The sequence below is a fragment of the Conger conger genome, chromosome 14 (assembly GCF_963514075.1).
Source record: "Conger conger chromosome 14, fConCon1.1, whole genome shotgun sequence".
NCBI classification, from domain to species: domain Eukaryota; kingdom Metazoa; phylum Chordata; class Actinopteri; order Anguilliformes; family Congridae; genus Conger; species Conger conger.
Genome location: NC_083773.1, coordinates 43513664 through 43541578, shown reverse-complemented (window position 1 = coordinate 43541578; position 27915 = coordinate 43513664). Strand labels below are relative to the sequence as shown.

Genomic DNA, 27915 nt, shown 5'->3' with positions numbered 1-27915 from the left:
TTGCGGTCCAACTGTGCCCCCCCCCCCCCCCCCATGCTCCATGGGAGAGGTTGGGTCGTAACATGTTCCAATACTCTTGGAGGGGACAGTATATGGATGTGGTAGAAGAATATTACAGCATTCACAACGTTGCATGGGTCATGGATTGGGTGTGGTTGGAGCTTGGTGTTCACAGAGGGAGTACAATCTGACAAGCGCTGAACAATCAAACAACATTTTAATAAACTTATTTGGTCTCGAAATAAAAATCAGTAAAACAATCAGAAACCGTAACAAATAAAAACAGGCTAACAAGTTGAACCATAAAGTAAAAATGCAGAACTCAAGTATATCTGACAATAAAACCACTGGGAACTACGTTCATCATTTCTGATTTCGTATGATTTCTCATACTAAAAGGAAGGGTTGAAACACCCCACCACCCTCCTGTTCCAGGGGAAGGCACTGATATCATTCATCTTTCTTATTGCATTTTTCTTTTTGGTGCGATTGTCACTTTGGTGTCCATTATACCCATCGTTTCTGACCATCCCCATTCTCCCAAGTGTGTTCAGTCACAGAAGTGATAGAGGTAAGCAGCCGGTATAGAAATTTGAATGTCCCAGGAATTCTTTTAGTGTGGTTGTTGGCCAGGCAGGGAGAAAGGAGGCATGGGCAGTGAGAGAGTAGTGTCTTTAAAATGTGGCCCCAGAGGGCCCGCGTGGGGCATCCGCGCGGCGTTCACCAGTGGTCCTGCACCCAGGCTCCGGAGGAGAAGTGGCCGTTGGTCCCGTTCTCGCCCTTGGGGCTGCAGCGGGCCAGTGGCTTGGCCTTGTCCTTCACCGGCTCAGCCTCCTCCTCCGAGCTGCTCTCGATGTCGCTGCGGTCGTCTTTGGATACCTGCCAACAGAGGCGAGAGGTCTAGTCTCCCTGCACTGTGCACATGGCCAAAACAACACCCAAAACCAGGCCAAAAAGCATTCCAGCAATTTAATTAATGTGATCTAATGAGCCCCGAGACATTTCTAAGAACTGAACCCAGATTAAAAATAAAAACATGCAAGGCTCATTTTGAATAGCCACAACTGAAATGGCTGCCACCCATTGGCTGGCACACGTGTTGTCATTTCCCTTCAAACCTAGAGAATGAAGCCTGGGTCTGAACACACAAAGCTCTCCGCCATAACCTGCAATGTGGTCCCAATCACTGGTAACTAGGGATGTGTACCGAGAGGCGGTATTTTTTGGTACCGCTAAAGATTCTGGACAAACGATACCGTTTTCGGTATTTTTTAAGAGTCTACCTAACCGTCGCGTAATTATGACACTGCCGCCGTCGACAGGATATGACGCAGCGCCCCGTTGTTTTCTCTAGTAGTCAACATGTCGGCCGTAAGAGCTAAGCGCTCCAAGGTATGGGCTCACTTCATCAAACTCAATGGGTCCTCGGCTCAATGCAATATATGCAAGACAGTAGTTGCGTCAAAGGGGGGTAACACCAGCAACATCATGAAACACTTGCTGAAAGCTGAAGGAGTGCGGCGTGTTTGACTGCCACAACAACGCATCTAAAGTTAGCAACCTGGCAGACGCTAACAACACCGTGCCCTCCACCGTGCAGGCAGACTCCGACAGTGCTTCATCATCAAGTCACGGTGAGTGTATGAATCATTAAAGGGGAAGTGAAATACTAGATTAAGTTAATAATTTACAAGATTGATTCCCAATATATACATCCTTAAAGGTTTAAGACTCAGTAAAGCTGGATTAAAAATAATATGTAATTAAATGACCCTTTTTTAAAACATTTTATCCGAGCGTATAGCGTGACGTCACTCTGTCCAGAGCGATCTCGACTGCTGCCAGAGAAAGTAAATATGTTGCTTTTCTGTTGGGTTGAACATGTAGGCAAGGGCTTTGGTCATCTCCCTAGGTTTTTTATTTATTTCATCTATTCTGAGAAGCATTTGTAATTTTAAGTTAAGCTTCTGTTCTGTTGAAGCATCATCACATTGACAGTTACCTTTAAGGCTGTATGGAGCTGCCTGCTCGTTTTTTGACATACCTCGCACTGCACATGTTGACTTGCTAAGGGCTTAAAAGGCAGGTGCTGTAAGTTGTTTAATGATGTTGCTGGTGTTACCCCCCTTGTGGTAATAAAAAACGATAGAATCTTTTACCATCTTGTAACGTCTTTATTTTATACACTAAATTACACGCCATGGTATCGATAAGAGTATCGATAAATACCGGCACCAATAAGGAGTATCGGTATTGGTATCGGTATCAATAAAATCCTAACGATACACATCCCTACTGGTAACTCCCCGTGTAAATAAATACTTCCTGGTACCTGTGCCTTTACCTGTATCCAATCTCCACCTATGTCACAACTTTGAAGTTCTGCCACAAGGTGGCACTGTAGCAACCTAATGAGGACTTTAGGCCTTTTGTGGAAATTAATAAAAACTGAAGTGAACATGCTCTGAATTCATCACTTGAGCCAAAGAGGAGAGAGCAGGGTTTGCGAACCCAACCTCTCCCAAAGGCTGTGCAAGCCACAGACCGGGCAAAAGAAAAGAAAGAGAAAACTAGAGGAAGAGAAAAGTGTAAAAGGACTTACAGCAAAGACGAGCAGAAAAGCGACGTTCCCCGTGAGACAGAGAGGAACTGAGCTAAAGAGACGTGGGGGTGGAGGAGGACTGAGAGAGAAAGACAGGATCCACGCGCTATCTGAAAAGAGGAACACAGCCGCTTCTACAGGGAGAGAGAGACGGAGAGAGGGGGGAAGTGAATCCATATGCCCTTCCACACAAAACCAAAAGCACAGTATAAGAGAAAGAAAGGAAACCTGGAGAAGCAGAAAGGAATAAATAAATAAATGAATAAAATAATAAATACTGGTGTTCCTCACGACTCTCTTTTTCCACCGTTATTCTCCACGAATACTAAAGCAGCGACGATAAGAAACTACTGCACAATTATATGAAATATGCCGTTGACAAGGCTTTGATTGGGTTACAGCATCTGCAAGAGGAAGCTAATGGATAAGGGCCAGTGCTGGATCCACTGGAAACGTAATGTGACAAAAAGATAATCATAAACAGAGAAATCAATAATCCCACCAGTGTACAGCCTGTGTCCTTGCATAACCAGCCGGTGTAGATGGAGGGAAAACCTAGGAACCACGTTTTACTGTAAACACTTACAGGTAAGCCTCTGTCTTGCCCACCCAATCAGAGAATGAACATTGTGAACAGCGGGGCACTATCAATATCCTCCTTTTCTTGCCTCCCGCAATGGGTTAGGAGAAGGAACAGGGCAAGGAACAGGGCAAGGAACAGGGCAAGGAACAGGGCAAGGAACAGGGCAAGGAGCAGGGCAAGGAGCAGGGCAAGGAGCAGGGCAAGGAGCAGGGCAAGGAGCAGGGCAAGGAGCAGGAAGGCAGAAAATAAGCATTGTGTCCATTAAAATGAGGCTTAAAATTCTCTATGTTAAAGTTACAACCTCTTATAACGATGTGCCGGTTCTTTGGTTGGTTTTGTTTCCTGCTCACAGCAACGTGAAATGCAGTGATTACATTTGAAAAAGAAGCCCAGATTATAATTCAAAATGCCCGCCCTGTCAATATATTCTAGAACTGCCCCTGCTTACAGGCCGAGAAAGTGTGTAAAAGTCCCGTTGAACGCATCCAGTCCTTCAGTAATTAATTGTGATAATTAATGCTATTGTGCATTGTTACATTTAAAAGTAAAAAATAATGTGTGCAGCTGCTCCAAATCGAAATCCTAATGGTGCCATCTTCTCTCCGAACACACAGGCACAAAGAGAAGGGTCTCGGGACATAATTTTAATCAAGGCTACAGAATGTGGAGGCTGGCACCAACTAACCCTGGGACCCTCACTCATATTTGATCACACTGATTTGGAACATGGATGTGAACATGAATTTGGCATCAATTTGTGCTTTTAAGATGTTTATTCAGGAACTGGTGACTGGTTACTTTATCCTAATCTATCACTTACTGCTATTCATGCCCTGCTCTAAATATTTTCACACATGTTTATTAATGCTTGGTGTTTACTAATCTTCTTTTTACACAGGGTATATGTGCTGCTCCCTCTTGAAAATGGGATATTTTATCTGAAGATAGTAACCTGGTTCAATAAAGGTTAAAAAAGCGTGTGAATGCACAATGCGTGCAGTGTGGAGTGGAAGGGGGCAGGCTTCGGCCCTGGAATGCTGTAAACATTGACAGGCACAGGCTCACATTAAAACCAGGACAGGGTTGAACACACACAGGCTGAGGGGAAGTGGGGTGCAGACATGCAGCACTGTACGCAAGTCTGACAGGAGAGAGCAGCACTGGCATCACGGTAACAGTCACTGAGAGTAACAGTCACAGTCACGCGGAGTCATTCTGAGTCATACACGCGCTAAATGGATCGAAATCTCGCAAGTACAGTCTGTGTGAAAAAATTTCCACAAAGATCCATGACCTTGTTCTAGAGCTGGCTTGGTTGCATTTTAGCTAACAGCTTCTCCGAACTTCAATCGCTCCAACTGGCACAAAAGATCCTAAAGATCCTGATCAAGACAACAGCCGCCATATACTCAAACCAGTAACACCAATAACGACACACTTTGCGGAAAACCAGCAGGGATGGCCGCAGAAATTGGTTTCACATACGTGCGCACACCAGGTAATTGCAACAGTCAGACAACTTACTTAGGACTTTTTGATGCTGTGTACTATGGACGTTTATCATTGCAAATATCACAACTTGTGGAAAAAAAACAGCAACAAAAAGGTTTAATACAGAGCAGGCCCTTGGCAAAGACAGCCATGTGGAGTATTTTCCTATCATTAGTGATAAGGTTAGAGAACACATTTGGAGGGATTTCTGACCATTCCTCCATTCAGAACTTTTCTGAATCTGAAGAAGAATCTGAAGTCTGAACTGAAGAGGGGGTATCCCATGTTTTTCATGGGACCAGACAGGGGTCTGGAGACTGAGATGGCCACTGCAGAACAAGGTTGTCGTTTTTTTCTTTAAAAAGTGGATTTTGGATGTGTAGATTTTGATGTATGATTGGAGTCATTGTCCTGCTGGACAGTACCTACGATGACCAAGTCTCAGCTTTCAGGCAGAGACAACCAGATTTTCTACTAGAATTTCCTAGTATTTTGTTGAATTCATTGTGCCATTCATCTTAAATAGTGTCCCTGTACCACTGGCAGCAAGACATCTCCAAAACATCAATGACCCACCGCCATATTTGACAGGAGGTGGGAAGTGCTTCTCCTTGTATGCGTTCCATTTTGCCAAACATGTTCATGATAAATATAGCCAAAACGTTCAATTTTGATTCCATCTGACCATAGCACTCCCTTTCCAGTCACAGTTCCAATGAGGTTTTGCAAACTCAAGATGCTCGTTCTATTTACTGTGCTCAGTCTTTGCTCCTCCCTTTCAGAGAGTTGGCGGGTGAGCCCGTGTCTCTGGAGCGAGCGAGGGCGCCAGCACCTACCTTCCCGCGGACGATGGCTTTGTAGGCGATGCGGGCGATGAGGCAGGACCAGATGATGTGCAGGACCTGCAGCACCAGGAGCAGCCCATTGAAGAGCCACCAGGAGGGGTAGGGGCCGACGATCTCCCAGCTCTCAAACAGCGTCGTGTGGAGGATCCTGCCGCACACACACCCACACACACAACAGCTCAGACCCCGCTCCAATTTGCCTTTCAAATACTGCAAATCCCCGCATACTGTTCTCTCCCTCGCCACCTCCGCGGGTGTGTGGTGAGCATCCCGGCATAAGATGGCTGCCGTTGCATCACCCAGGTGGGTGCCACACAATGGTTAAGGAGAGTTCCCCCTCATCATGGTAAAGCGCTTTTGAGTGAGAAAACCACTATATAAATCTATATGTATATCTGTCTGTCTATCTATCCATCTATCCATTTATCCATCTGCACTAAGCCATACCACAGTAGATCACACTGCACCAAGTCTTACTGCCAAGGTAAGCATACTACTAAGGACTAATCACAGTTTATCTAGTCAAAGATTATCTGAAATACTTTTACGTACCAATAAAATTCCTGCAGATTACCAACTATTTTAAAGAAGCATTTATATTCACTGTTATGAAAAACAAGTGATTTCATTAGACTGAACTGTACATTAATATTAGTAATGCGTTTCCACAGAAACGAGCACTGCTGGTCTTGTGTTGTGCTGGGGCATGTTAACATTATCCACACATTACAGGCATGAGGTGCCATTGAGTCCTCACTTCCTACTCTGGCATTCTGGGTAATCTGAAAATAAATGAATAAGTGAAGATACTGCAGGGAAGGTGTGCGGGGGGGGGGGGGGGTCAGGTTCGGCGTGACTAAGACTCAGTCACCTGTCAGCGGACACCCCCCACGCTCAGATGGATATCGGGCCAGGCCACTGAATATCGCGGATCGTGTTTCCGCCACCCTAGACACACCTGGGTGCCAATGCTGATGGAACCCTGCATACGCTCGTTTTTATTTCCCCAAAACCCCCCCCCAAACCCACGACACTCACCAGAAAGGGAAGATGATGAGCCGCGTGCCAAAGAAGATGCCACTAAAGACCACGAATACCGAGTCACACAATCTCTGGTACCGGGCATAGTTAGCCAGCTTCGCCGCCTGAGAGAGAGAGAGAGGGAGAGAGAGAGGGGGAAGAGAGAGAGGGGGGGGAGAGAGAGGGGGGGAGAGAGAGAGAGAGAGAGGAGAGAGGTGAGAGAGAGGGAGAGGGGGAGAGAGAGAGAGGGAGGGGGGAGAGAGAGGGAGAGAGGTGAGAGAGAGAGAGAGAGGGAGAGGGAGGGGGGAGAGGGAGAGAAGTGAGAGAGAGGGAGAGAAGTGAGAGAGAGAGGGAGAGATGTGAGAGAGAGGGAGAGAAGTGAGAGAGAGAGAGAAGTGAGGGGGAGGGGGGGAGAGAGAAGTGAGGGGGAGGGGGGGAGAGAGAAGTGAGGGGGAGAGAGAGAGAGAGTGGTTGACACACGCGAATGGCAAGTTCAAAGAAAATAAATGCCTGAAGCAAATGCTCCTTCCCGTGACATGAATCAGACACAAAATTAGTGCCTTTCAAAGGAGTGATTTGCGACTCTTTAGAAGTGTGAATTGTTCAGAGGCGTACCTCCAGCAGGAAGTCAGACGAGTCGTGCACAAACATCACCAGGGTGCCGACACGCACCATGTTGTTGACGTAGGAAAAGCTGATGAGACCCACTGTTGCCAGGTGATGGATGAACATGATGAGGAAGTCCTGTGGCAAAGACAGAAACCAAGAGCCCTTTGTAACATAACAAAAATGATCAATAACCAGACAACATTATATTATCGATGACATTAAGGCTGGGGGATTTGACAATGCGAGTGATAGCCAGTATATGCTATCCCTTTAGCCCAACCAACCAGTTTTTTTAGCTGTTAAAATGACAAATATAGACGTCATATTACATTATGTTTGTTGGTATTATGGGAGACTTTTTTCCAGATCATTGATAATATTCAGAAACTATGAATCTATTTTCACCAATATTTAAAACAGAATTCTACTTGCATGTGGGTGTACATTTTTATTAGGTACACATTTCATTGATAATCTTCAGAGATTCAGAGTTTTTTGAAGTTTTACTGGTATGCGAACAGTTAAAGGATTTCATAACGTTACCCAGGTGTGTACATGACCAAGGATGTGTACATGACCTAGGCGTATACCTGACCCAGGTGTGTGTGTGTGTGTGTGTGTGTGTGTGTGTGTGTGTGTGTGTGTGTGTGTGTGTGAGAGAGACGTTGTATTGTATTAGATATTGTATTGCTGTACTCGGGGTATTCTAGCTGCCAACCGTGGTATGCTATTTTGTAAGTTGATTCTGTATTCTTCAAGGGTTCCAACTGTATCTGTATAGTCAAGCTAGGACTCGGAACCGTACTGTCTTCTAGGGTCCTCTTCACACTTATTCCTGTGTTGGACCTGCACTGTGTTGTACTTTTCTCTGGATAAGAGCATCTGCAAAATGCCTTGCCATGTAATGTAATGTGAACCAGGTGTGTGTGTGTGACCCAGGTGCGTGTATAGTGTGTGTACAGTGACCCAGGTGTGCGTATAGTGACCCAGGTGTGCGTATAGTGTCCCAGGTGTCTGTATAGTGACCCAGGTGTGCGTATAGTGACCCAGGTGTGCGTATAGTGACCCAGGTGTGCGTATAGTGTCCCAGGTGTCTGTATAGTGACCCAGGTGTGCGTATAGTGACCCAGGTGTGCGTATAGTGACCCAGGTGCGCGTATAGTGACCCAGGTGCGTGTATACTGACCCAGGTGTGTTTTAAAAGGTGACAATGAGATAGGCACTCCATAAAACAAGACAAACCAAGGTTCATATTTATACATTAATAATTAACTGGTGAAATGACCTCTGCCTCACCCTGAGTGGTGGTGTAAACACCTGGCAGGCACCCAGGATCATCTTAACAGCAACCTGAGTGTAATCATTTTTACAAATCTGCCATCTCTAATTTACACATCCCTGATGGCACATTATGTGCACACGACGATTAACCACAGAGGGGGCAACCTACATCAAGAGTTTGCCTGGAAGCAGTCCTCTCTCTCTCTCTCTCTCTCTCTCTCTACCTCCCTTCATTCCCAGTCAGCTCTGACCCCGCCTGACCCATGGCCCCAAGCCCACTCTAATCTAGATGATTCTATTATGGTTCGGTCATATGAGAGATTGTTATGCCAGGAGCCAGGCCTCTAAATAAACCCTCTGTGTCGCGGCCTCTCTGCACGGCCAGTGGAACTCAGCAGCCAGGTTTCAGTCCTGTGAGACAGTGCGTGCGCGTGTGTGTGCGTGTGCGTGTGTGCGCGTGTGTGTGCGTGTGCGTGCGTGTGGTGTGCGTGCGCACGTCATAACCCCCTCACCTTCCTTTTAATGTCAGTGAACTGGGAGAAGACCAGAGACCAGTAGAAGGCCAGCTCTGTGACGTAGAAGTAGTAGAGTCCAGGGGAGAGGACCTGCAGGAGAGCAGGAGGAGCACTGGATCAGCGTGGAGACAACACACAGAGCGCTCCGACAGCCTGCTACACCATCAGACCCCAATTCAGCTGCCAAAATAGGCAGTGATTCAACAGGGGCATTATACTGTGGTTTGCAGCAGAGCTACACCTCAGCTACACATGCACGGCTCTGCTCAACTTAGAGCAGAGGCTACATTTTCCTCCAAGATAAGCTGCAGACAGCAACCTCACAAACGCATTTCAATTTGAATATTGAACTTCTGTCGCACAATTTAGGGGTTCTAAATCTAGGGACAGGGGTGGGACTTGGTGCCATATGTATGCCGGTTTTCCTTTCTACCAAGCACCCTGGCAACATTACCCAATGAGCTGGGTACCACAACATCAGTTCCCATGGAGATTAGACCACAGCAGGGACATAAGAACAGAAATCAGCTTTCATTGAACCAGAAACTAATCAAAACTTTTGCAACACAGACATGATTCAGTCTATTAAATGATTCACTGCAATAATTGGCCACATACATAATTGTTTTGGATTTAAATACTTTTCTGTCCTCGATTATTCTTGCCTTGCAGCAACTGAGCCAATCAAGAGGACCAGAAGGCGGGGTTTGCACAGAGAGTATTCCATAGGTTCCAATACATCAGACAAGCTCAGTATAGCATAGAAAAGTACTTTAATCAAAAACAATTATGCATTTGACCCAGGTCTTGTAGATGGCACAAAAGGTAGAAACAGGCCTTTGTCCTTGAATCTGATTGTGCTATTTTACTGACCAAGCCATTTTAACTAATACAGTGAGAGGCAGTGTTGTTATCTCAGGGACTGCTTTGGAGTGGTTTCCATCACACACATCAAACAGGAAGTTCTCTATGTTTCCTCCACGGCAAAACAACTTCCTGCGGTGTCCCGCAGGGCTCAAGCCTCTGGCCACTTTTATTTTATTTATAAATGCACGCCTTAAGCCCAGATCCATCGGCAACATGAAGTCTCCTTCCATTGCTACGCCGGCGATACTGTATTATGTGTATTATGGATGTTAAAAACTGGATGTCCAGTAACTTATTCTAGTAACATCACATATTAAGCACATAAAGGAATTTGGGTGTGATGTTTGACTGGAATTTGAATTTTGATCAGCACACCAAAAAGCTAGCCCAGTAGCCCATACAAATAAAACTTAATTGAATATTAAATCTCTCAAAGTTGAATTCTGTGATTGAACTCGCAGTTCCAGAGTCCAGGTAAAAATCCAGGGTTGACCACACCTTGCCAGTCTTCACCTCTAGACTCTGGAATGTTCTATAAGATCCCTTTATTTTATCTTATACATTTGCACTTTTAATATGTACAATTGTTTTTGTACTCTTAGCCAAATATCTGTTCCTATGCCATGTTTTTATTGTACTTTACCTACTCATTTTACCATTTCTCTTTGTTCAGCACCTTGTGCTCAATGCTAGAAAGGTCCTCTATAAATAAATGCATTATTAATCATCTTCTAAGCTCAGATATGTAGACACCTGCAAAAACTCAATGAGGAAACGCACAATTGCCTTCACTAATGTGAAGTACAGATTTGACTGAGGTGCAGCTTCCTTCCTCTTTAACAATTCCCCGTCCAATCATGCACAAGCAAGCAGACAGGTGCGTGCCCACACTCCTGTATCCATGTCATATTCACAACTCACCTGATAGGGATAGTTATACCAGCAATGTCGTGTGTCCCACATCCAGGGGGACTGAAAAAACACAATAAATCCTCATCATCATCATCATCATCATCATCGTCATCGCCGCCAACCTTTAAATCTCAGACATCTTCAAGGCCTTTAGATGCAGAAAGACACAAGCAGGTCTCTGCAGGTCCTGATATCCTTAATGCTCAGGAGGCCAAGCGAGCGACCTCAAGAGACCCCGTTTCGTTTCAAAAGAGCAAAAACACAGACTGGCGTCTTCTGCACATTTAAAACATCCAGTGCCCCCCCGCCCCTCCCCCCTCCCCCCTCCCCCCTCCACTGCCATGCCATTCACGGGGGGGTGACCCACCTGCCATAAGAAGCGAAGTCCGTAGATAAATATGCACAGATAAAAGGTAAACCTCCACCTAGAGAAAGCACAGGGCTGGAGTTAGCGAGACAAAGCAGGTGTGACCTGCACAATGCAGAAAGGCAGACACCGAGAGATTCGCTTTATCAGGTTTTTCAGGGAGCCAAATATCATCCGTAGGCAAATTTGTCTACTTCCTCCAAACGTGCCTAGATTCCACCATGCAAAGTGAAAGGAAACGTGAGGTTTGCCCGTTTGGGAGATTTGGGGACTACATTGAATGATTAAAAAACTACATTTCCCTCTCACATGCCTGACAGGCATGTCATTGACAAATCCACACCTGACTCTGACCTGTGGGACAGGTGTGATGGGATTTTTCTTTATTATGGAGAGAATTCTGGGTGGAGCGGGGGGCAGATCTGGGTGGAGCGGGGGGCAGATCTGGGTGGAGCCGGGGGCAGATCTGGGTGGAGCCGGGGGCAGATCTGGGCGGAGCGGTCCAGCCCTGCCGAGGCAGGCACTTACATGCTCTCACAGAATTTGGTTAGAGTGCTGGGCTTGTCCTGGTTACGCCGGTGCCGGAACCACCTCTGGACCTTGCGCACCTCCCAGTCCAGCTGCTTCGAGAGCCCGTCCAAGTGCCGGGAATCCGGGCACTGTGGGGAAGAGAGCCGAGGAGACGCGGGTCAGAGCCAGAATAAAACCAGGTCAGATAATCACCCAATATACCGTGCTGTGTAGCTCATACTGAAGGGGCATGGCTAACAGTGCCTAAAAAAACTCATCTTTTCACACTGAAGCACATTTGTCATTTCTGCAGATTACTAGCAGAAATATTATGTTTGGTTCCGTTTTAATAGAACTCTCCCTTTTTACTCATAATTGGGACAATAATAAGACAAAATAATTATTTAACTTTGCAGTTTTAGTTCAGTTCTATTTGCAGGAATACAAGCGCTAGCTATAATGCGCAAGCTTGCAAATATGACCCAGGTTTTGGAGAAGAATGAGACGGTGAGGGGGGTGGCAGAGGAAGAACAGAGTTCAGGTGTAGTGCAAGCTGCATGAACAACAGACATGCGTCCCTCACTGACACAGAGGATAAGTGGAGCGATTGTTTCAGAAACGTCTGAATCACTGCACCCATCGCAGCACATGAGCAGGCACCAGCACAATGCGTGTAGCCGCTGTGGAAGCAGAGCCTCACATGTTCGATCGGATAATTTCTCGATGAGTCACGGCGTGTCATCACTTCAGAACGCTGCGGCCATTCCCAGGCCAGAGCCCAACTCCGAGACACAAAATCGCTTTCGCTTCTACCCATTGGCTACTTATTGCCACTTGTGGGTTTTCCACCATTTCTGGCGGATGGATAAATGAGTCTAGTTTTCATGATCTGCTCTGCCTTTGCCCCTCTCCACTCTCTGCTTTTCTGAGTCATCCTGTTGTGTTGAGCAGAACCTGCTCCTCTGACAGGGGTGCGGAAGGAGGGTGTTGCCTAATTGCTCAATTGTGTTATCATTCCACCCCATCAGCAGAGAGACATAGAGAGAGAGACAGAGAGAGAGAGTGAGACACTGAGAGACATAATCACATAGTCCCTGTACACTGTGTGCGGTGGCAGTATGAGGTGTGTGTGTGTGTGAGTGTGAGGTGGCAGTGTGAGGTGAGTGTGGGTGTGTGTGAGTGATGGTAGTGTGAGGTGTGTGTGTGTGTGTGTGTGTGGCAGTGTGAGGTGGCAGTGTGAGGTGAGTGTGTGTGTGTGTGAGTGGTGGTAGTGTGAGGTGTGTGTGTGTGTGTGTGTGTGTGTGGCAGTGTGAGGTGGCAGTGTGAGGTGTGTGTGTGTGGGGGGGGGACGTGTGTGTGTGTGTGTGTGTGTGTGTGTGTGTGTGTGGGGGGACGTGTGAGGTGTGTGGGGCACACTCGTGTGAGGTGTGTGTGTGTGTGTGGGGCACACTCGTGTGAGGTGTGTGTGGGGGGGGGGGACGTGTGAGGTGTGTGTGTGTGTGTGGGGGGGGAGCGTGTGAGGTGTGTGTGGGGCACCTTTGTGATGGACGTGAACACTTTCTCCAGCACGGTGTTGGGCTGAGCTCTCCGGCCCATTTCAGCCTGGATCCGCAGCATGTAGGCGCATGGCCGCGCGACAAACCTGCAGAGAGAGAGAGAGAGGGAGAGAGGGAGAGAGAGAGAGGGTGAGAGGGAGAGAGGGGGAGGGGGGGGAGAGAGGGGGAGGGGGGGGAGAGAGGGGGAGAGAGGGGGAGGGGGGGAGAGACTCTTACTACAGCAACACACAACTTCAGTAATAATGCAACCTGCACACAGAGAGACATATTCACTTACTACAGCGCCACACATCTTGTACAGGGGTCAGTTATGGAAACTGCAGTCCAGGAGGGGTGCAAGGTCTCAGTGTTTCGGTATGTCACAGCACCTCAGTGTTTAATTTAAGTCATCAATTGGCTCGAGTCACACTTTGCTGCCAGGGCCCTAAGCTGAGTGCTGATTGGAGGAAACCGGTCACCATGAGCCTGCAGAAGCCGTGGCCTTCTGGGACGGGAGGTTCACGCTGCCGTGTGAAACGCTGGCCCCGGTGAGCCACAGGGCCCGCTCAACGCCTTTATCGCCTTCACATCAGCAAGCAGCTCCGGCCCAAATAGCAAGAGGAGCCAAGCCCACTGTGGGAACAGCTACAGCAGGCCTGTACAACCTGTTCCTGGAGATCTGTCGCCCTGTAGGTTTTTCGTTTCAACTCAAATTCAGTGCACCTGACACTACTAATTAGGAAGTCAATGAGATCTCTAGCTGTGGAACAAGGTGGGCTTTGTTAGGGTTGAAATTAAAACCAACAGGACAGTAGATCTCCAGGAGCAGGGTTGGGCAGCCCTGCTCTAGCTGTTGAATGAGGCGTGCTTTGTTAGGGTTGCAGTGAAAACCTACAGGAGGGTAGATCTCCAGGAGCAGGGTTGGGCAGCCCTGCTCTAGCTGTTGAATGAGGCGTGCTTTGTTAGGGTTGCAGTGAAAACCTACAGGAGGGTAGATCTCCAGGAGCAGGGTTGGGCAGCCCTGCTCTAGCTGTTGAATGAGGCGTGCTTTGTTAGGGTTGCAGTGAAAACCTCCAGGAGGGTAGATCTCCAGGAGCAGGGTTGGGCCTGTGAGCCCTTTACAGCCTACTAGCCCTAAGAAAGGAGGACATTCACTACAGCAGGGATCATCAAAACACGGTCCTCAAGGTCCGTGACCTGCTGGCTTTCCACCCAACCTTTACCTGGGAGTCAGGTGCGAAGACTGGCCTGGCCAATTAGTAGCACTTGGGAGAAACTAAAACCAGGGCCGGATTTGGATTGGAGGTCCAGACTTGGCGATTGCGGCACGACAGGAGAGCGGAGCGGAAAGGAGACATGGCACGGGGTGACAGACTGGGACCGGAGGCCCACCAGCGTGCATCTCCAGCCAGACCGGGCCCTGTTTAAGGTCTCATCAAACGTCATTTTCACTTTCTAAACACACGTAAAAGCCAGTGCTGGTTCGCGCCTCTACCGGACTACAGATGAGCACTGGCACCGAAGACACAAAGACGAGCATTTCTGGAGCCACAGCTCATGACGTCATCTGAAACGTGGGATCAAGTTCCTGTGTTTGATCTGCACTTCATTGAGCTTCTGCTAAATGCCTTGTAATGTCATGCAATGTAAAAGTAAATGACTGGGCTGATTTTAGCTTCCTACATTAACTGGGGCTTGCAACTTTTTTGCTGAATAATGTCATTAATACTTCGACTGTTAATGAAACAACATGCCATATTACAGTATATATACGTTTACTTTCATATGCAAGTCGTATCAATTTTGCCTGTGGTGGCCATGGGTGGTTCATTGTTTAAGGCCACTGCCTCCAATGGTTTGAATCGGGTCTACTGCCCTTTGTATATTCACTCAGATGTAAACCCAGATATACATAGTATTGGTATGGGGATATATCCCCTTGTCAAAGCAGTACTATAACAAAGTGATATTTCCGTGGTAATTAATGCCAGATTGTTATTTTTGTCAAGCAATATTATGTTGTTATCAGTTCCATTGTTTTTGGATTCAAATGCATTTTTAAATACCTCAGATCATATCAGTCTTTCCCTGTAGCAGAATAATCATGATGCAATTTCTTACCATTTCCAAAATTCATACAACCGTATTATTCACTTTCTTGTAAACAGTATGATATTTATGATGTATGATAGGATACTGCATTTTCACTTGAATGCATACTTTATATGTCATCTATGATATGCCAGGAATAGACAAGAATAGTGTTGAATTGCCATTATTTCAATACAATAAAAAAAAACTCTTACTAGACTAATGCTCCACTGCAACTCAAAAAATGTGTTAAAGCAATTGAGAGAGAATAATTACTTAGGCTTACTAATGGTAGCTACCTTTCTGTCCATGACCTCAAACTGCGAGACTTTTGACCAAAAGTCAAACTGAATTTTAGTATTCAGTAACATGCGTTTCATTACTTTTGAGTATCCTATCCAATGACCAGGTAGGCATGCCAGAAACAATAGCCAGTTTTTGACCATACGGTCTTTGAAATTATTTGTACTGGCCCAGTTTGTGGTCCCAACCAGACAATAAAATGTCCAAATTTACCATTAGATTCTAATGAATTTGTGTCTTCAACCACTGTCATCTGCTCCTGTAGCTTCATAAAGTCAGGTCAGGGCCACAGTGGCAACAGGACAAAGCAAGGTCATCCCAAGGTCATCCCAGGCCAGCTGGGAGAAATGTCCTAGGTTTGCCTTTGGGTCCCCTCCCAATCCTTTTTTCTCTCACTTGTGAATAAGACCCCAAGATACTTGAACTCAACATAGGACAACATAATTTCGTTAACAGCAGACACCATCTGTGTCCTAAAGCGGACCAGACACTCCAGATCATGTTGGTAACCTGAGGTCCTGTCTATGACTATCAAAAACAGGAGAGGAGACAAGGTGCACCCTTGGTGGAGTCGGACACCGACACTGAACGAGCTCGACTTAATGCCAAGAATGAAAACACAGCTCTCACTTAGAGTGTACAGGGACTGAATGGATTGCTATAGCAACCTCGGCACCCCATACTCCCACATGATTCGTAGAGGAACAAAGTCATATGCCTTATCCAAATCCACAAAACACATGTAGACTGGATTAGCAAATTCACATTCACCCTCAAATATCTTCAAGAGGGGGAAATGCCGGTCTGCTGTTCTGTGGCTGGGACAAAATTCCTTCTGAATCTTAGGTTTGACTATCAGTTGAAGTCTCCTTTCCAGTACCTTGGTATAGGCTTTCCTGGGGAGGCAAAGGAGTGCGATTCCCTGGTAATTGGTCCCCATTCTTAAAGAAGGGAACCGCCCTCCAGGACTGCCCCTCCAAAGGCACTGTTCCTGACCTCCATGCTACAATGAAGCTTTGTGTGAACCATGACACAGCAATAACATCTAGAGCCTTCAATATTTCTCTAACCACCCCAGGGACTTCTTCCACACAGATGCGTTCTGACCCCTAGACTATTCCTCAATATTCCTTGTTAAGGTCTGCCTTTCACTGCCCTCACTAAGAACAGCATGAGCGGTGTCCTGCTTTCCTTAACGGAGATGCCAAATGGTTTTCCAGAACCTTGTTGTCTGCTACAGACAAGCCATGATGAGCACAGAAGTCCAATGACATATGGTTCAGATCAGAGGCCATTCCTTACAATCACGCCTTTCCAATTTTCAGACATTGCCGACGTGTGTATTGGCACATAAACGCAAACAATGGGTCTCCTCGCTGCCATCCAACCGCATTGAGTAGTAGGGGGACCAAATACTTTGGTTCCAGCTTTATCCAGTTGGTACCTCTTTACCTCCAGCTCAGTGAGGTAATGTTCCAAGTACCCAAAGTCTGTTTCTACAATCCCAACTTCCTCCACTTTACTCCCACACCTTACCTGACAGATACTGCGCCACGACCCAGGACCTTGCAGGTGGTGGGCCCAAAAAAAGAGCCCAGTTAACAGGCACACGTTATTACGTGAATAGTCGACATTATTACTAAAAAAAAGTTGTAACCCCCCAGTTAATGCAATACCACCGGTTATGGTAATAAGTCGGCCCGCACAAAATCCATGGACGCAGAACTCTGACGAGAAATCCACAGAATTCCGACGAATTTGAACGTTGAACGTCATAAACAAGTGAATACAATTGTCCCCTCTCGCAAGTTAGTAGTAGCTAGTTCATATAAAAAGTGAATTCAAAAAGCTTTGACACATACACTAATAATAATTAGATGAAGAATGAATCTAAATTAATAAAACAACAAATCACAATTCATCCAAATGCATGTCCCTCAAGCCTGCAGCAGGTAGCTATATGTTTTGTGGACAGATTTTGGCAGAACCTACACTTTCTGTGATTCAGGTAGGTTCGGGAAGTTCAGGGGCTGTGTTGTGAATTTGGGGAATTTGAATTTGTTCTCACATTTAATGAGGAAGAGCAGCTCTTCTCCTCTTCGCTGCAGTGTGTTCTCCCTGGGAAGCCAGGCCCGCCTCTGTTGACCTCTGACCTCTCTATCAGCAGGCTGTGCCCACCGAGCCTGTACTTCATCACTGCATTCTTCTGTCCATTAGTCCCCCATCCGTCTCCCCCAGTCAGTCACTCTCCCCCCCCAGTCTCAGAAAGGGTGAATAAATGTATAAATAAAAATGGCTGAGAGGCACTTCGGGTCGGTCTCACAGGAGAATTATTTCTGTTCAACACAAACATGTGATGCAACACAACACACACGAGGCGACGGTCTCATTTGAGGGGAATCTGCAGCTCATTAGACCTTAATGGCTTTATTAGGGCCATTAAGGAGATCACAACTGGCCAGTTTCCCCGGTTTTTACCCGGTATCCAATAGCAGCCGGGACTCACAGTGCGGCACACGAGAGCAGCGATACTCAGCGGGCTGCTTTCAACTGCACGTAAAAGAACCCGCGAGGAAAACAAAGAGAGGCTTTTCTTTACCAAATTACTCCTGAAAGAGGAGAGGATTCCTGAAACAGGCGGACCTCAAAAGCCCGATAAACAGGTTCACAAAACAGCAGCCATTTTGAGGTGGTGCCAATTAAGGCAGAAACCACAGAAAGGTCATTTGAAGCCGCCTTTCCACACAATCGAATGTTAAACATGCGCGCTCTTAAAAATGAAAAAGGTCTGCAAGCCTTATTCAGGTTGTGCATTCATTCTCTCATACTGGAAATCACATCGTTATCCTGAACAAAGAACAAGAAAGAAAAATTAGGATCATTTATCCAGTGTTTATTTCAACTTCCCATATCCATTTTAATTTCGCTGCAATACAACAAATACAACAAATGAACATTGTGCCGACTTCGCTTTCAATCTAGTACCTGCATGACACCGACTCAGAATCCCATCCATAAACACCGGGTAGGCCCTCACCAACAAAAATACTTTCAAATAAATATTTAAAGAAGGCAAGCTAATCGCTTCCCCAAATAAATGTGAAGTACCTGAACACACCCATATGACCTGAAGACTGACCCCAGTGTTTGCAGTCAGTGATTACAGCGCTAGGTGACTGATAAAGCCATCTGAACGGTCAGGTGCCGTTTCCCTGCCTTTCTCCCTCTCCCGCTCCTGGAGACCAGAAGAAGCTGCACATGCAGGCTGTTCAAGTCGTGCTGAGGAGGGGAGCGCATCCAGCATCACACCGGGACTGGGTGACACGTCTCTCATGATGTCCGAAACACATTTATGATATATAAAGAAGCATTTATTTCAGGAAAAATACATGAAACAATATTGTCCTTCATGAGGAGTTTTGAGTAAGAGACTGTACACATTGACCCATAATCTACAGCAAGTAAAATGTTATAAAATATAACCCAACTATGAGAAGTAAACAAACTGATACATTCTGAGATCTCACCTTGGATAGTTACTAGTTATTGGTGGTAATAAAAGCAAGGTAAAAAAAAAATACTATTTGGAAAATTAATATCTGTTATCTTGTATGACATTTGTGATGTTATTATATGACTCGATAAATTACATTTTCTGAAAATAATGTTTTTTAAATAATTAAATATCACTGAAATTCACGTTTCATTTGCATTTGTCACCGACCCCTATACCAGGGTTTTGCAACCCTGGTTCTCGGGACCCGCTGTTTATACTGGTTTTTGTCGAATACAATCTCTTGATCAATTGAGCGTGTTGCAAATGTGTTCAACCGTAATTCACACATAGGAGGCCAGTCTTGCTGCAGTTTGCGTTCAGTAAACGGCAAATGTTACAGGCGGTTTCAGGTTTCCGCACACTCAGCAAATGGCGCCCCACTGATGTCACCTGTTAGTTTGTAACCGAATAAATTACAAATGGAACCTCTTTCAGTTGGAATTATTTCCTAAACTGTGTATACACCACTCAGTGAATAAATCACCCCTCAATAGAAGTAAAAAATCGAATTAAGTGCATCTGCGACAGCTAGTTCACATTCAGGCATTTAGCCGAAGGTTGCATTCCGAGCAGCTCATACTCTTACAGAGGGTACGAACGACCCACAATGCAGCAGGCCTCGCAGGGACAGTGGCCATGTTCCCACCCAGTTCCCCAACCTCTACGCCCCGCTGTATCCCAATCCGGCCCTGGAGAGCCACGGGGTCTACTCCTCATGACTCATCAAGCTCAACTGATCAGTGGGTTCGGCAGAGAGCACCAACAAGAGAAACGGCAGACCACCCAGCCCTCCAGCACCAAGGCTGAGGTAGTTCTGCATCCACAGAGTGGACCTCAAACCTGAGTCTCCAGGCTGACTACTGGACATCCGGCAAGCTTTTACCACCAACTTCAGAAGGCAAAGTTTGCACAAACCGGATATTCGGGACAAATGCCTTAGGCTTGTGACGGAGGTATGAACCTCAACAGGTATGAGGTTGACTCCCCGAGACATAAACGCTGTCGAGAAATGGTCGGTGATTTCTTTCATCGCCAAAAAGGCCCATGGGCAATCATGCAAATTAACTACCACATGCAGTACATTCCTTTGTGGTCAACTAACAGGATGGACTGGAAACCACTACTGTCGTCAGGCGTTCTATACATATCACTGGTTGTTTTCGCAACAAGTAAACTGGTGCCTGGTAAACTGGTAGCCAAAAGACAATGCTTCAAATCTCCCCAATGCAGGAATACTTTCTGTCCTACAGTTCTGTGAAGAATGCAAAAAAACACAAATTCTTGTATGGAAGGTTGAACGTGCACAGTGCGTGGCAGTGTGCAAATCCATTTTGAGCACAAGCCGGACAACTAGCAACCATTTCCCTGACTGAGCCGGCTGTTAGCACCCCAGCGTCAATTGGCTTATTTGTAAAAACACGTCACTCGACCCCTCATCTGAATCGACATGTTGAGCGGAGTAAACGGAAGCAGAAAGGGATAAATGTCTTCTCCCGACTCGGTGAGGCTTTGCAGGGCAGGAATTTTACTCCACCTGGTTTATTTTGGTTTCTCATGCAAAGAAAAAAACGAAGAAAAGAAAAACCTGTTCTGTTCCCATCGCCACTTGAAAGCAACACAACGCGTAAGGCGAGTTGAACTCATCAGACCAGAACTTTGGAGAACAGCAGAAGCAAGGCCCAGAGCCCTTGGGGGTATTTCTTTAACAAAATCCAGTTCCATTAAACAAGGGGAGACCACGGCAAATGCACAGCTCATTGCAGAAATAAGTTTGAATAATTGAGCCCATATTTGCATAGGAGGACTGATCTAGGTTCACCAGGGGGGATTGTCCCCTGCTTAGTCTAATCAACTGTAAGCCACTTTGGATAAAAGCAGCAGATAAGTAACATAATTTAATGTCACGCAACCTGTCCGTATCCTAACCTTTTCAGTTATAAGCCGAAAGACAAAACTTCTGTTAGTAAAATTACACTGACTAGCAGAACGGTTGTAGGGATTGACTCATTTCAAAAGTTACATTTCCCTACTCTAACTAACCGCTAGTCGACCGATAAATGTCGAGAAACAGACGTGCAAAACTCATGGTGCCGCAATAGCATGAGAAAAAATTATCTTACTAACTAGCAAAATATTAGACATTACATTACATTATTGGCATTTGGCAGACGCTCTTATCCAGAGCGACGTACAGTTGATTAGACTAAGCAGGAGACAATCCTCCCCTGGAGCAATGCAGGGTTAAGGGCCTTGCTCAAGGGCCCAATTGCTGTGCGGATCTTATTGTGGCTAGAACTACCGACCGTGTGTGTCCCAGTCATTTACCTTAACCACTACGCTACAGGCCGCCCCTATAGACAGGTTATGCTGGCATTTTATGGAGTTAAGAAGAATAATTCCTCTCACCTCGAAGTTGGTCCCATTTGACAATGATTGAATGAGAAAATACGCGATGTTATTTTCAACCCGCAGATTCTGCTGTTCGACGTCACCTTGCGACGCGGTCAGATTTTTTAATTTTCATTTTTTAATCCAACGTTAGTTAAGGCAAGCTGTTTTGTTCAGGCAGCCCGCCTCTAAACCACTGCTGTATGTGAGCGAAAGCAAACCTGAAATCTAAATGGTACAGAGTTAAACATGAGACCTTTCTGCTAATTTTAAAGCAAGTTGCTTTTTATTTTCATTTTTTACTGTTTATAAATTAGTAAGTAGGTATAGGACCCAGTGCAAAAGTTTGAGAGCCCCTTTGGATTATTATTTGTTACTTTTTAAAAAGATGATTACTAAGGCCGAGACGGTGAGTATTATTCCAGGGTTGAATTTTTTATTCTTAAGTAACTCCATGCCATCTACAGTATCCAACTGCACTGGCTGTTCAGTCTGGTTTAGCAACTATGGGTTCCGCAAAAAAAGTTGTCCATGGATTTCAGATTGAAGCTGGTTAATTTCCACCAAGAAGGAAAAGGCTACAAAAACTCTTAATGTGTCAAACCATCTTTTCCCACTCTCAGAAACATTATTAGAAAATGGAAGATAAATGGAACAGTTTTAGTCAAGGCAAGGTCTGGAAGATGGAATGGCCTGAGACCTGATGAGAAATGCTCAGAAGAATTCACATATCACTGCAAAAAAAAAAAAAAGGAGTAGCTAACACAGGTCAAGCTGTTCATAAGACAACAATGCAACATACTTTAAACAACAAAGATCTACATGGCAGAGTTCCCAGAAAGAATGACAAACACAAAATGAAGCTTCTGAAGTATGCAAAAGAAATCACTGAGAAGCCTGAAGCGTTTTGGAACAACTTGCTTTGGACTGATGAAACCCAAATGGAACTTCTTGGCCACCACCAAAGGAGGTACGCATCTTTGGTGAAAAAAGGAATTATTGCACAGGGCCTTTTACCTTATTTTTATCATTCTGAAATTGTAAATATTTTTAATTAAAGGTAATCTTACATAAAGATTTGAAGAAAAGTGTCATGATTAACGTTTTACCATTTAGAGGCCAGGTTCGCTTCTGTTCACTAGGATATTAATTGTAAAAGGCTTCTTGACCAGGGGTGTGCACATGTTTGCACACTAATGCAAGATGCGCACAAGATATCTGGCCTTTCATTGGCAAGCCTGCGTCTTTGGCCGTCATTTGAGAGCCTTGGTGTAAAACAGGAAGGTTACAGAAGGCAGCAGGTCAACAGGAACGTGGAAGAGGATATTTAATTGGCTACTTTTCATTTTCTCTCAACACCTACTCTGACCTGACCTCCTCGACTCATCATAATCCTTTAAAAAGCAGTGTAGGCGCACGGAGGTGGTGTCACAGGTGCGGTGTGAGAGAGAGGCAGCCTTACAGGCAGGCCGACATTCCTGATTAATAAATGAGTGACACACAGAAACTACCCACAAACCACTGCTTTACAGCAGCACAAACACCGTAGCTCCCACTGCAAACCGTTCATCTTCATAAGTGAGAATAAAGGACAGCTCCACACCAACACAGGCCCTACTGAAGGACAAATATTTCTCCAGAGCAGGTTCCGGGTGCTGGGTGCACAGTTATAGTCCAGCGTCTCTCGAGGATAGTTGAAGCCAGACAAGGGTCAAACACAAAATCGTTTTGGATTCAACTACTTATGTGTTCGCTTGATCTTGCCTGGTTCAATTAAGCCAGCCAAGATGACCAGAAGGTGGAGTTTGCACTTTTTCAGGGCTTTACCAAAACACCAGACAAGCCCAGTAAAGCGTAGAAAGGTTTTTGAGTCTGAAACAATTACGTATTTGACCCAGGTGTTGTAGGAGCCTGTATGATTTACACTGCAGTGCTGCCTCAACTCTCTGATGGCCTCCGTGTACTGATCGCATGCTCTCTAGTTAAAAGGGCAGGCTGTGCGGTGACTTCATCCTGGCTGTGCGGTGACTTCATCCTGGCTGTGCGGTGACTTCATCCTGGCTGTGCGGTCACTTCATCCTGGCTGTGCGGTCACTTCATCCTGGCTGTGCGGTCACTTCATCCTGGCTGTGCGATCACTTCATCCTGGCTGTGCGGTCACTTCATCCTGGCCCTTTTCCTGAGCAACGCATGCAGCGTCAGGCTGACGATCTGCTCAGGGGACTGTCCATCGTCTGAGCCCCAGGAGGGGGGGGGGGGGGGGGGGGAGGAAGCCCAAGCAAGCAGGGAGGCAGCAGTTTCACTAAAATTCACTAAAATGTCATTACAAAGGCGAGGCATGTGGTGCAGCCCGTCAGGCAGAGACGATGCGAGAGAACCCCTCCCTTTCCCCCTGCTCCGCCTTCTACCTCTCTGATCAACAAAACCACATTCAGTAAAAAAAAAAAATACAACGCAGTATTCAGGCCTGATAACCCGATTAAAAGCACGACATTGATGCACCTCGACTGAGAAGATATTATACACCGATTAGACAGCATTAAAACCACCTTCTCAATCGCATGATTAAAAAAGCTTTAAATTGTATAAACGTGTCTATACACATTTTATATTTTATATATGATATGATTATCTGCTTATACAAGTTCAGATAAGGAATTGCATTCAAAAGTACAATTTTTAGATGAAAATGAAAATCTTTTAAGCTCATTAGGAGTTGGGGGGTGCATTTAAATATCTTGGTACGTACTGGTGTTCATGATGACGTCCATCTTAACCGATGCTCAAAGACCTGTAGAATTTTTTTAATATTCTATCAAAATATAAAGACCTCCCGCCAAAATGAAATAAATCCTGCATCCTCATGAGTTTCACCCATCTTCCTTCCATTGGAATGACATGGTACTGCAGGCGGTGACACTGCGGTAGGAAAAGATCCCATGCATTTATAAATATGGCGGGTGGTCATTATTTATTTTTTTATGTGAAAAATTCTACAGGTCCCGGAGCACCTTTTAAGAGTGACGTGATTCAGGAACACCAGTACGTACCAAGATATTTAAATAACAAAACAATGCATCACCTGCCACTGAGCTTACAAGATTTCCAAATGAAATGCAATTCACTTAGGATTATCTGCTTATACAAGTACACATATCATATAATGAAATATTAAGTGTTTATAGACATGAAGGAAAATGGTTTAAGCGGGTGGTATTAATGTTGTGGCTGATCAGTGTATATGCAAGAGCTAATAAAAGAAATGTTAGCATGAAGGTCTTTTAATAACATGCATTTATAATCTCTGCATCTTTAGTCAAAACAAGGTCACTGTACACAGCGAAGAGCCTATATATATTTCTCAAATAAATATATTTTTTTACTGCAACCTCCACTGTTGAATGAATTGCTTGAGTTCTTCAAGCTAGTGTAAGCCGACTCAACATAGGCATTTGCTTGGCCATCTTTCCGAATCTTCCATACCATAACCTGCGTCGAACGCACAGGGAAAGGCTTCCTGCGCACAGACACGTTCCAACACAGCGTGTCCATCAGTGGACTGAGGGCAGGTCCCAACCGGGTCCAGTGAAAAAACAACATGGAAGGTTATGGGTGTTCAGACGCGACTACTCGTATATGGCTTATAACTCGGCAGATTATTTACTGGCAGTTTAATGCACCTTGATAGCACCTTTATGTGGGTGGTAATTGAGCAGTCATGACAAAGTCCATGGATTACACTGACACCATCCATTTCTACTCTTCCTAAAAGTCTAGTATAACTTTATAATCCAAGTAGGAAATTAATTTGGTCAAAGGTGAAAACATATAAGCAGTACAAAATCAACCATCTACAAGCCACATCCAGGAATACAATAGGAAATAAATACCCTTCTCCTGACCTCCTTCTCTCTCTCTCTCTCTCTCTCTCTCTCTCATCCTAATATATAAATAATTTAAATATACATTATGCTAATGAATACAAGATCATGTAATAAATAAAAACACATTAAATCAGTCAATAACGTTCCCCAACATATTCAGCGCTGACTGTTAATCGGTTAATGGCGGCCCAGTCTGAATCAGTAGCAGTCACAGAATCTGAAGTAGTGAAAGGTCAGAATCCAGGTGGCAGGCAGTCGCATGAAGTCAAGTCAAATCTCAAACTGCAGTCAGTGCCAACCAGCTTCAGCGATGACAATAGAGGTGAGCAGACCTGATCTATGTTGCCGATCTGTTGCCTTGATACCAGGAAGTAACCAATGATTACATCATAAATGCAGACTATGCATAACAGGTGCAACCGGCCCCAGAACCCCTTTTCAGGTGAGGAGCTGGGTAGATCCCAAAAAGATTAACCATTGTCATTAGCAGGGTTTTTTTTAAACAGGTTAACTGTTACTAACTTGCACTAAACTTGCAACAAGAACAAAAAATACTGCATGCAACACTTTCTGAAGACATTTAACCAATCAAATAAACACAGAGGCAGTTATTGGCATTGCAAGTGTTAGGCTGCAGCATACATACAGTGCTTTTGACAGATTAAAAATAAATGTTATTTCACCATGTGTTAGGACAACATATCTTGTAAAAAGAAGGGTCCCAGAAAATGTGCTCGTTAAATGAGTTGTGTAAATGTAACGAGTAAACTTAGTGAAAATAATTTTTTATTGATTTATTTTTCAAGAGAATATGAACAAAATGTAGGGGGTTTACACCCGTAATATTTTGTGCTGAAAAAAATCTCCAAAATCTTTTCATCTTGGGCGGTAGTGTAAAGCAACGTTATAAAACGTTCCAATTTCAAAATGCAAAATACACTGGACATATTCATACAGCAACTGAATGGATCTCGGCCAAAGCAGCATCTAATGTTAGTTAGCTGGCTAGCTACAAGTAGCTCTCAAAAAGCTTGTTAGATGTCAAATTAGCCTATGAAGCTTTAACAATCATCAACCCTTAGGTTAATGCATTTAGCAAAGTAATTGGGCCAATCCAACTGTTAACGTTAGCAAAGCTGCTAACCATTTGACAAATATCGGACCGTTTCCCGGCTTCACCAATTACGAAATATTTTCCAGTATGCGTGGGCTAGGGTAACTTAATTACTAACGTTAGACAACTAGTGTTATACTAGGGATTACGTTAAGTTACTTAACCTAAATAACGTTAACTAGCTATCAAACTGGGTGAAACATTGTGAATTATAAATGACTTGTCTGTCTCGATAAAGATGTACGTTACAAAACTCACTGGCATTTGAAAGCTTGGGTCTTGAAACATCCACAATGTAGTCAGTTAGCTATAAACACGGATCACAAGACATATCTGAGGTAGCCAAGTAGTCGAGCACTGGCGAACTAGCTAATTTAAAACCAGGCTAATTTAGCTACACGTGTTCTATATTCCCCCATTAACTTCTGAGCAATATAGATTGAATCTGACAAGTACGCATAATTGAAATGGCTTATGTTGTTTAGCCCGCTGATTATATATCAAACTATCCTTAACTTTAGCCACACTTCTTGGCAGGCTACCCATGTTAGTAGGCAAGATAGACTGCAGCTAGCTAATATTTGCTAGCTAACCGCAACGATCAGGACCATTGAAATCCACTACCGTTAGCTAGAGTGGCTCTAGCTAGCCTAGCTAGCTATATCGCCGTAGGCTGTCGGACCCATCATAATTAAAGTTATTATTATTAACAATATACAATCAAGATAATGTAACATTAGCACACTAGCGAGAAAGTTACTAAATAATGCCCCATTACACAGTTCCGCATTTAGCTAACTTTCTTGCATAGCTACAAGCGCTATCGGCATCTCTATTAAGTGTTAGCTAGATGACGATCACGGTTGCAAAGCGAAGTTACCGTAGTTGGAGATAGTTAGCTAGGAACCCACTAAAATAGGCTAACATTACCTAACTAGTGTATGAAAACTTGTTCTTGATATTTTCTAACAGAGCAAAGCACATACCTTTCAAAGAATATTCTGACAGCAAATATTCCCAAAGCCAGCGGTAGGGCGGAAAGCAAGTGCCTTGCTTTGGGGTACTCCACTCCAGGTGCTGGATCCGCAAGGTCCGCCCAAGTAACATTGTGGGGAAGCCAAAACCTCTCGTTCCAAAACCAGGCTGAGAACGCAGCCATGTTGCGGAGAAAAGGAAGACAGACAGAGAGAAGGCAAGTAGAGAGATGTACCGACAGAAAAATGAGTGACCGCCCCTTTACTCAATGGTGCCGATGAGCAGAGGTGTTTCTTTCCACATCGATTGAGGAAATGGAAAGCCCCACCTCTCCTGCCTGCTACTACATCATCCACCGTCTCCCGGTGGTGCAGCATAGGCTAACGCTACTCAAAGTAGCAAACGACATTTTGGATATTAACGTCACTGTCTGTACCAAACTATAATTTCAATGTAAAAGGGACCTC

At 45.0% G+C, this 27915-nt stretch overlaps 1 protein-coding gene across 4 annotated transcripts; it reads right to left on the bottom strand.

Moving 5' to 3' along the window:
* Positions 1-198: 198 nt before the first annotated feature.
* Positions 199-27915, bottom strand: cers5 (ceramide synthase 5). 4 transcript variants are annotated; one of them, XM_061220328.1, is made up of 11 exons: positions 27460-27915; positions 13139-13244; positions 11621-11751; positions 11093-11150; positions 10735-10785; positions 8944-9036; positions 7157-7285; positions 6560-6666; positions 5513-5669; positions 2603-2736; positions 199-879 (listed from the first exon to the last, which is right to left on the bottom strand). In XM_061220328.1, exons 1-11 carry the CDS (start codon positions 27630-27632, stop codon positions 819-821), a joined length of 1200 nt encoding a protein of 399 aa, XP_061076312.1. In that variant the 5' UTR covers positions 27633-27915; the 3' UTR covers positions 199-818. The 4 variants fall into 4 exon arrangements, with proteins under 4 accessions (XP_061076312.1, XP_061076315.1, XP_061076313.1 ...); XM_061220331.1 differs by lacking the exon at positions 27460-27915 and adding an exon at positions 26732-26833; XM_061220329.1 differs by lacking the exon at positions 2603-2736 and having other exon boundaries at positions 27460-27869.